Source organism: Fopius arisanus, unplaced genomic scaffold (assembly GCF_000806365.1).
Source record: "Fopius arisanus strain USDA-PBARC FA_bdor unplaced genomic scaffold, ASM80636v1 scaffold00001, whole genome shotgun sequence".
Lineage (NCBI taxonomy): Eukaryota > Metazoa > Arthropoda > Insecta > Hymenoptera > Braconidae > Fopius > Fopius arisanus.
This window is the reverse complement of record NW_011887740.1, coordinates 4,786,492-4,794,564: the sequence shown is the minus strand read 5'-3', so window position 1 is coordinate 4,794,564 and position 8,073 is coordinate 4,786,492. Positions and strand designations below refer to the sequence as shown.

At 43.6% G+C, this 8,073-nt stretch overlaps 3 protein-coding genes across 4 annotated transcripts; 2 read left to right on the top strand and 1 right to left on the bottom strand.

Annotated features, from left to right (window-relative positions):
- The first annotated feature begins 861 nt into the window (after positions 1-861).
- LOC105264347 (zinc finger protein 45) lies at positions 862-4,122 on the top strand. 2 transcript variants are annotated; one of them, XM_011301177.1, is made up of 5 exons: positions 862-1,283; positions 1,513-1,792; positions 1,858-2,367; positions 2,504-3,714; positions 3,819-4,122. In XM_011301177.1, exons 2-5 carry the CDS (start codon positions 1,541-1,543, stop codon positions 3,835-3,837), a joined length of 1,992 nt encoding a protein of 663 aa, XP_011299479.1. In that variant the 5' UTR covers positions 862-1,283; positions 1,513-1,540; the 3' UTR covers positions 3,838-4,122. The 2 variants fall into 2 exon arrangements, with proteins under 2 accessions (XP_011299479.1, XP_011299471.1); XM_011301169.1 differs by having other exon boundaries at positions 1,448-1,792; positions 3,819-4,121.
- Positions 4,123-4,199: 77 nt separating this feature from the next.
- On the bottom strand, positions 4,200-6,912 carry LOC105264361 (Bardet-Biedl syndrome 7 protein homolog). Its single transcript, XM_011301190.1, has 2 exons — positions 6,438-6,912; positions 4,200-6,283 (listed from the first exon to the last, which is right to left on the bottom strand). Exons 1-2 carry the CDS (start codon positions 6,577-6,579, stop codon positions 4,245-4,247), a joined length of 2,181 nt encoding a protein of 726 aa, XP_011299492.1. The 5' UTR covers positions 6,580-6,912; the 3' UTR covers positions 4,200-4,244.
- Positions 6,913-6,920: 8 nt separating this feature from the next.
- Positions 6,921-7,933, top strand: APC10 (anaphase-promoting complex subunit 10). The gene is made up of 3 exons (XM_011301157.1): positions 6,921-7,115; positions 7,241-7,493; positions 7,597-7,933. The coding sequence occupies exons 1-3, from the start codon at positions 7,091-7,093 to the stop codon at positions 7,886-7,888; spliced, it is 570 nt and encodes a 189-aa protein (XP_011299459.1). The 5' UTR covers positions 6,921-7,090; the 3' UTR covers positions 7,889-7,933.
- The last annotated feature ends 140 nt before the right edge of the window (positions 7,934-8,073 follow it).

The window sequence follows — 8,073 nt, the reverse complement described above, 5'->3', positions numbered from 1 at the left end:
GATACTTTTTCAAAAATTTCGAATTTTTCACTTTCAGTGAAAATTTCAGTGAATAGCTCCTCGATGTTCATGTTACCCTGATACTTTTTCAAAAATTTCGAATTTTTCAATTGCAGTGAATACCTATCTACAGAAAAAATTGGAATTATTTAAAAAAAAAAATGAATGTTGGCAGGATTGAACCCCGGCCGTCGGCGTGCTAGCCGAACACGTTACCGCTAGGATAACGCATTATTACAATAATTTAATTTCATTAGGAGTATATATTTTGCAAAAGTATCATTTTAAAAAATTGCTAATTTTTCAATTTCAATGGATATCTTCTCGATTTTCAAATATTCAGTTTTTAAACGATATTTCCATTAATTAGCCACTTACAAAAAAAAAAAATAGAAATTATTTAAAAAAAAAAATTAATGTTCGCAGGATCGAACCCCAGCCGTCGGCGTGCTAGCCGAGCACGTTACCGAGAGGACAACGCACTCATTATAATAATTCATTTCAATAGGAGTATATCTTCTACATTTGAATAATTTTTTTCATTTAAAATTCCACAAAATGTGGCTTCCCCCTTCCACTCGTCCTACAGGCGGCTAAATTCCAGTTAAACAAACAAAAAACAAAAAGCATTCATGCCGCAGAAAATAAAATTAACCCCGTCGACTTGATGGACACCCCAGCATTGCGTGTAGCGCCCTCCCTCTCTTGGGATGCAGTACTACGATGCAGCTGGGGTCACTCAAACCCCTAGAACTGAGCCTCCACTTTAGTCTATCCTCTCTGGATGAGCCGAAGGATATACGTTCTCATGTGGAATGCTCATGCCGGCGGAGACGTATATTTGAGTCGATTTTAGTCGATTTTCTTCTTCTTGGCCTTCGTTAAGGGTTGATTTCACTTCATTAGGGGTTAATTGGTCGGCGCTAGTATTATTATTAAATAAATTTTCAGGAAAAATATGAAAAAGGCTCTCGCTGTCACTAGGATTGATCTCTAGTCATTTTTGTTGCACAAGTGGTTGTTGTGGGAAGTCTAAAAAACACTAGCGGTTCAGGGAAAGGGTTGACATCCGGTCAAATGGCGTCCATTGCCAAAAGGCACTGTTGTCACATTTTGTCCATACAGTGTTTCAATACTTCCAATTGTTTACATTTTTGCTAAACAATTTCACGTGGCTCGCCAAATATTGGGCATCGAGGTAACCAATAACATTGCGGTGGAATAAACAATGAGACGATAAATTGGGGATCGATATTCCGGGATATATCAGAGGAAATACTTAGGTGAGTAAATCAGGGAGCAGTGACCTTGGGCCCGCTGTCATCTCTTGGTTGATTATACGGCGCTAAATTCGAAATTCACCGCTGTTTTTTCTTTTCAATGAAATCTGTTCTTCGAGATTATTCTGGACAGATGAATTTCATCAGACACATTATTTTTTTGGCAGATAACGAAGTAAGAGGTTCTAGTTGTTAAATGGAGTGAGAATAAGGACTGGAGGATAATTTTCAGCTTTAAAGAATAACATTTTCCTGACGAGATGATGGAAGTTGGAACCGACGAGGAGGCTCAGGCTGTCCTCCTGGAAGGGATGGAAGGGACTCAGTACATAACGATCCAGAGGAGTGATGGTGAGGCCCTTGGCAAGGGTGTACCCCTGCTCACCCTGAGCGGAGAGCTGATATCCGAGGGAATGGTTGTCGACATGATAAATGCTGGAGTTGCCAATGAATTCAACACAGGGACACAGTACTACGAGACAGATGATCTCCTTCCTCACGAGTTGACTGAAGTAATTGCATTAATCAATGCTGAAAGGGTATTGATTGATTAATTCTTGATTTTGATTTTATTTAGGAGGATAAGAAGCTGGCAGCAGCCCTAGTGGCAGTCCAGCTGCAAGCTCAGCATAAGCAACAGCAGATTCACACTCAGAACCAGCACAACGATCCAACACTTCCAGATGTCTCTCAACTGGCCACCCTCGCCCCGGTCAACACTTACACCATTCAAACGATATCCCAGCAAGAGCCACCGCCCGTTTACTCCAGCCTTCCCACTTACAAGCGAATAAATCATAATGTCAAACAGGAGTTTATCAATGTTAAGAGTGAATACGACATCGATGTGTCTGCTGACAGCAGCGAGGATGCAGCTCCAGCATCTGGACAGAAGAGATCGCTGCCCCATAAGAAGAGAATTGCCAGAAAGCTCAAGCAGCAGACGAAGAAAAATTCCAGGAAGGATGCTGGCAAGAATAATCAGGAGAACATCATCGTGGAGGTTATTGAGGAGCCTCAGGCCTTCAAGTGTGAACTTTGTGGGAACAAATTTGGGGGGCAGCTCAAGTTCTTTGAACATCTCAAGGTGAAATACAACTTGATTAATTACAATTAGCGAATAATTTATTTAATTGGGTTACAATTTATTGAGACGAGTGGAAAGTAATTTGAGTTTACAAAATTTGAGACAAATTCTTGTTTTTTTTTGCATGATTTTTCAGACTCACTACGAGCCTGTGAAACAGGAGACTAGAGTAGCTCAAGCAACCAATACAAATATAACGATAGCGTCAACAGAGTCAATTCAAATCGAGGATACAGTGATTGAGGAGTTCAGCGAGCCTGAGGACCTCATGGAGGGAATCCGAGGAGTGGTGGAGGAGACTGGAGCTCACATTGACGAAGAGACAGAGTCCTCGACACTGGTGACAAACAGCTCGAACCTCTGGGATATCTCCGACGTTACAGAAACCGTGCAAGAGTCCACAGCCAGAGAAATTAATGAACAAGACTCCCAGGACAAGTTCGAGGAGAAATTGCCAGAGACTGCCAAGAAGAAAAAATCCCAGAAGGGCAAGAAATCCCAGAACGAAGAGATGTCGTGTCCCCAGTGCGACAGAACTTTCCACCACAAGAACAGTCTTATCTATCATATGAGATCGCACACTGGTGAGAGACCCCATCAGTGCGAAGTATGTGGAAAAAGTTTTTTTGCTGCTAGTGCACTGAAGGTCCACAAACGTCTTCACAGTGGAGACAAGCCGTACAAATGCGAAGACTGTGGTCGTCATTTTCGACAATGGGGCGACCTGAAGTATCACTCAATGAGTATTCACTCAGAGCAACGACAATTCCAGTGCGAATACTGCGGAAAAGATTTTGCTCGAAAGTATTCCCTCATCGTTCATCGTCGAATTCACACTGGCGAGAAGAATTATCGTTGCGAATACTGCAACAAAACATTTCGAGCCAGCAGTTACCTGCAGAATCATCGCAGAATACACACAGGGGAAAAGCCACATCCCTGTACTGTTTGTGGTAAGCCTTTTAGAGTGAGAAGTGATATGAAACGACACATGCATACACACGACAGGGGACGACAGGAGAGGCTCGCCAGCAGGCTCGTCAGCAAAAATTCCAATGAAGGAGATGACAAGGAGCTCAATGCATCGAATGTTGTCAAGAGTCTTGATGACACTAACAAGGCCCTCCACTCCTCGATAATCCAGGATCTCGTGCAGGAGCTCAAACTCGAAGTCGAGCAGAATAATGTCGTAGAAATTGTTCCACCTGAGGACAATCCCGAGAGTATTTTACCCCATGGAGGGGGACAGGGCTCTCAGGTTGAACGCTTGTATCCCGTTGGCGGTGGAAGTGATGATAATCCTGATAGAGATCCCTTGGAAGCTGTCGATAGAACATCCGACACTTTGTGAGTTATTTCCTCATGATCCTCTCATTATTCATGACTTCATCAGTGATTATATTTTTCGTAGAACAATGCTGAATACTAATTATTCTTTTCGATAATTACAGGCAGTATTTCTTCATATAATCCAAGCAGCACCCTGGGTATCATCAGAACCCAAACTAGTAAAGCCCATCAAGAATGAAAATAGTCATTCGCGATCGACTGAGCTACAATTTTCTAAATAAATTTTCTATCTTAAGAAATACCATTCTTACAAAAAAAAAAATATTATCCCCAACAATTGTAAATACCTTGATTACAAAAAAAAAAATGAAGTCCTTCTATAAACCGCAATAACGTAGTAAAATCTCACAAAAGAGATTCCGTTAGTTCTCGTTTTTATTTTATCTTAAAACAAAACAAAAAAACAATGAAAAACCGCATGATTAAAAAAAAAATTTATATCGCAAAATCGCTGTATGTAATATTAAAAATATATTTTTTACATGAACACATTTATACAAACTGAAGAATAGCCTCAATAATGCCAATCAAATGATCATATCCTGAACAATACCGAGACTAGCCATTGGTGTGGGAGGATTATCGTCGTTTCCTAGTATGATCTGCTGAAGTGCCTCGATATCCCGCCCCGTGAGGGCAAAGCTCAGTTTTTCCCCAGCATCTTTACTGGTCATCCTCCTGGACCCCTTGGCTCTCTCCCAGTCAACGTACAAATCCGTGATAACACCATGAAGTCTCACCAAGATCTCAGGATGTTTTGCCATCTCTCTCCTGAGCGCCTCCTCCTGCCTCAAAAGTTCCTGGTAATCACTGCTCAAATTCCCCTCAGCCTCGACCTTCATCTCCCACTCCTGGAGAGCATCCAGAATCCTCAGCTTCTGGGTCAAGTCATCAGCAGCATCTAGTCTGGGTAAAATGAGCTCCAATACCCTGGTGACACTGCCCTCAGCGACATCGCAGAATACATCCAGCTTGATCTTCCTCTTGGTGGCTTCTCTGGTGAGTAGATCTCTGAGGATGATAACAGTAGAGACATTCTCCCCGAGGAAGCTGGCACTTCCCTTCTTATACCTGCATTTCAGCCGAGTCCCCACAAAAGTCGAGACATAGTTCAAGGTAGCTTCTCCATCGACTAATTGTGGCCTCTCAGGTATATCAGGCAGGGCGAGAGCCAACCAGGCATGCATTTCAGCAACAGTGAATCCCCCAAGAAGCCTGAGCTCATTGAAGGGCCCCCCACACCCCTGGGGCCCTTCATCATCGTGCAACCTGGCATGAAGAGACAACGCATACACCGGTATCCTGATCCTTCTGCATGCCTTCGGCTGGATCTGCGTCGTTACATACACCTGGAGAACTCCCGACTGTCCCTCAATCGTTCGCATTCGTGTCTCGACACGATTGACATTGGCCTGACACCTGTAAGTTGCAAGTACAAAATTGTTATCCTGAGGATTGCACACCGAGTGACTCGCAACTGCACTGTTACTCTCGTCCAGAAGCTCCACAGGTGTGTCCGATTGTATGAGAACATTGTCGATAGGGGTGTCAAGCTCGATGGACAATTGATATGAGGCTGTATCCGGATCCAGGATCATCCGGTGATTCACTGATAGAATTAGGGGGGCTATTCCCTCATTCGGTAGATCAAACATCTCTTTTTCCTCCTCGAGTTTCTGCTCCAATTCTAGAATCTCGGTTTTCAATTTTTCCAAGGCCTCAATACTCGAGCCAGCCTCCAGGGATCCTGGAGGTCTCGTTGTCAGTCCGAATATTCTCCCTGAATACGTCGTCACGAGGATCTCTGGATATCCAGCAGCACCGATTATCCCCCCCATCACTGTACTGACGCTTTCACCTGCGTTATAACGATATCTACGGAGCGGTGTTGTCTCCTCGTCCTCGGGAAAGGCGAACACCTCTACGGTGCCGTCCTGACGACCCACCAGGATGTCCAGGCCGTCCTCGAGTTCGTAAGTGTCGAGGGATGTCACCTCTGGTGCAGCTGTCGTTATCACCCAAGTTATTCTGATTGTCTTAGCGCCCTGAACTGTCAACAGACCGATTTTGCCGTCCTGGGTACCCACCAGGATTCGATTTCTCGAGTCTCTCTGGTCTTCCCTCCAGGAGGTTAAAACTGTGGGGACGCTAGGAAGTCTCAAGATGGTCGGGCTCTTCGTTCCCGTCAACACACGAATCGCACGATCCCCACAGGCGAGAATCGCCAGAACCGATGAACCCTCACCTGGGATCAGGATCACGTCGTTCAGGGTCTCTCCTGCTAGGTAGGAATCGGCGTCCTTGCAGTTTTGGTATCTGTGGTACAAGTCACGGGCACACGCCGCCAGGTCTGGCCCCAGGACGAACATCGAGGTGATGGGGTCGATGAGGCTCGTGTCAAACTCCAGGAACATCTTTCCTTTTTTCGTGTAGCCCTTCACGGAATTGCCGTAGGCGATGAAGATCTTGTCTTTTGGGTTGCCCAGGGTACCCCCGAGGACCAGCTTCTCGATCTTTGGACCTGGGAGTGATTTAAAGGACAGCTGGAGCTCTCCTTTCTTCATCCCTGGAGATAAAAGGAAGTGACATCCGTTATATCTGGACATGTTACATTTTTCAGTTCCGGATGGTTTTAGTGTCCCCCCGGGGGAAATATACATGAAATCAGTCTCCCGTTGAATGAATAATAAAATAAATCAGTAGTTACATAAATAAATTACCGAAGACGTGGAGAATTCCATCGTGATCTCCCACGGCGAATTTCTGAAGGGCTTTTGCGTCGTGCGATGGCAAAATCCGCATCGTCCCCTTGGAAGTGACACCAACCGATGCATAATCCACTCTTGAAAGTACTAACGACATCTCAATAATCTTTTACCCCTAATTAATCAATACCAATGAACAATCCTGGATAATTGAAAGGCCCAGAACTTCATAATTTCGAATTTATTGAAAATATCAATAAACGAATAATGAACGAAATACTTTACACTACTGCGATATCACCTGACAGCCCCGAAAATGATATTTTCTCTCCATCTCTCACTACAACTGGACATTGTTAATGAATTTTAACTTCAATGTTGTGACGGTAAAACGTAAAGTCGATCGATTTAACCATAGCAACGATTTCCCGCTAGTGATTCAAACTGCGAGGGGCCTGCGTACTATTTCTACGATGATTTCTTGGAGTTGAGCTCCACTGTCGGGAAATAAACAAAAGTGTCGGGATGAGACGCCAATTTCACTCAGTTCCAGGAAGAAAACAATTTGGAATGTTATTTATTTAATTTTGACGATTTACTGTGGGCCCATAGGCCCTCAAAAGTGCTAGCCAAAAGGCCCCACGTGTGCTAACAAAACAATCTCCAGAATGAGCAACAAAACGACGAGTGGAGGTAGAAACCGAAGTCGAGCCAGATTTTTTGAGAGATTCAAGTGTTTATTTATTTGATGTTTATTAGTTTAAATTGGGAATGAAAGTTCTGGCGGTTTTTTTCAATTATTTATTATTATTTTCAAGGGGAGATGGATCCAGTTCAGGAAGAGTTTGCTGGACGAGTGAGGGAAGTTGGAAACCATGCAATCTGGAGTTTATCCAGCTGCAAACCAGGTTTTGGAGTAGATCAACTTCGTGACAACATAACAGAGACGTATTGGCAATCAGATGGTCAACTTCCGCATCTTGTGAATATCCAGTTCAGAAAGAAAACGACTATCAGAGATATTTGTATTTATACAGATTATAAACACGATGAGAGCTACACGCCGAGCAGGTAAATAAATAAATTCTCTCCTTTTTCAATTTCATCCCTCAATGAATTCCGCAGACTTACTGATGACCAGATTACATAACATCCACTCCTTTTTTATTTCTAGAATTAGTATACGCGCTGGGACGAATTTCAATGATCTCCAGGAGGTGGAAGTGATGGACCTGAACGAACCCAGTGGGTGGGTAGTGATACCCATAAAAGATCTGAACGACAGACCCATCAGAACATTCATGATCCAGATAGCTGTGATAAGTAATCACCAAAACGGCAGAGACACCCATATGAGGCAGATCAAAGTCCACAGCCCAGCCCAGGACATCCTCGGACCCCCAGCCCCTCACCTCCCAGGACAATTCCTCACCAATGAATTTCAACGCTACGCCACTATCAGATAAAAATAATTTTTAGTATTTACTCAATAAATGCTATTCCATCTTCAGGTTTCGTTACAAGTTATTGGGCCTTAATTAATGAATCGTCGAATAAATCCCACAATATCTAAGTTCAATGTTTACCCTCGAGGCCAGCCCCTGGGAGAATACCGTAAACACTGAACTAGTGAATGATCTCATTGATGTAT

What these genes read in the sequence shown, in the direction of transcription:
- APC10 (XM_011301157.1), top strand. Translation starts at nt 7,091, where the DNA reads ATGAGCAACAAAACGACGAGTGGAG. An exon ending in CAACAAAACGACGAGTGGAG is followed by an intron (nt 7,116 to 7,240) that starts GTAGAAACCGAA and finishes ATTATTTTCAAG; the next exon opens with GGGAGATGGATCCAGTTCAG. An exon ending in GAGAGCTACACGCCGAGCAG is followed by an intron (nt 7,494 to 7,596) that starts GTAAATAAATAA and finishes TTTTATTTCTAG; the next exon opens with AATTAGTATACGCGCTGGGA.
- LOC105264347 (XM_011301177.1), top strand. Translation starts at nt 1,541, where the DNA reads ATGATGGAAGTTGGAACCGACGAGGAGGCTCAGGCTGTCCTCCTGGAA. An exon ending in TTCCTCACGAGTTGACTGAA is followed by an intron (nt 1,793 to 1,857) that starts GTAATTGCATTA and finishes GATTTTATTTAG; the next exon opens with GAGGATAAGAAGCTGGCAGC. An exon ending in AGTTCTTTGAACATCTCAAG is followed by an intron (nt 2,368 to 2,503) that starts GTGAAATACAAC and finishes ATGATTTTTCAG; the next exon opens with ACTCACTACGAGCCTGTGAA.
- LOC105264361 (XM_011301190.1), bottom strand. Translation starts at nt 6,579, where the DNA reads ATGTCGTTAGTACTTTCAAGAGTGGATTATGCATCGGTTGGTGTCACT. An exon ending in TGGAATTCTCCACGTCTTCG is followed by an intron (nt 6,284 to 6,437) that starts GTAATTTATTTA and finishes TTTTATCTCCAG; the next exon opens with GGATGAAGAAAGGAGAGCTC.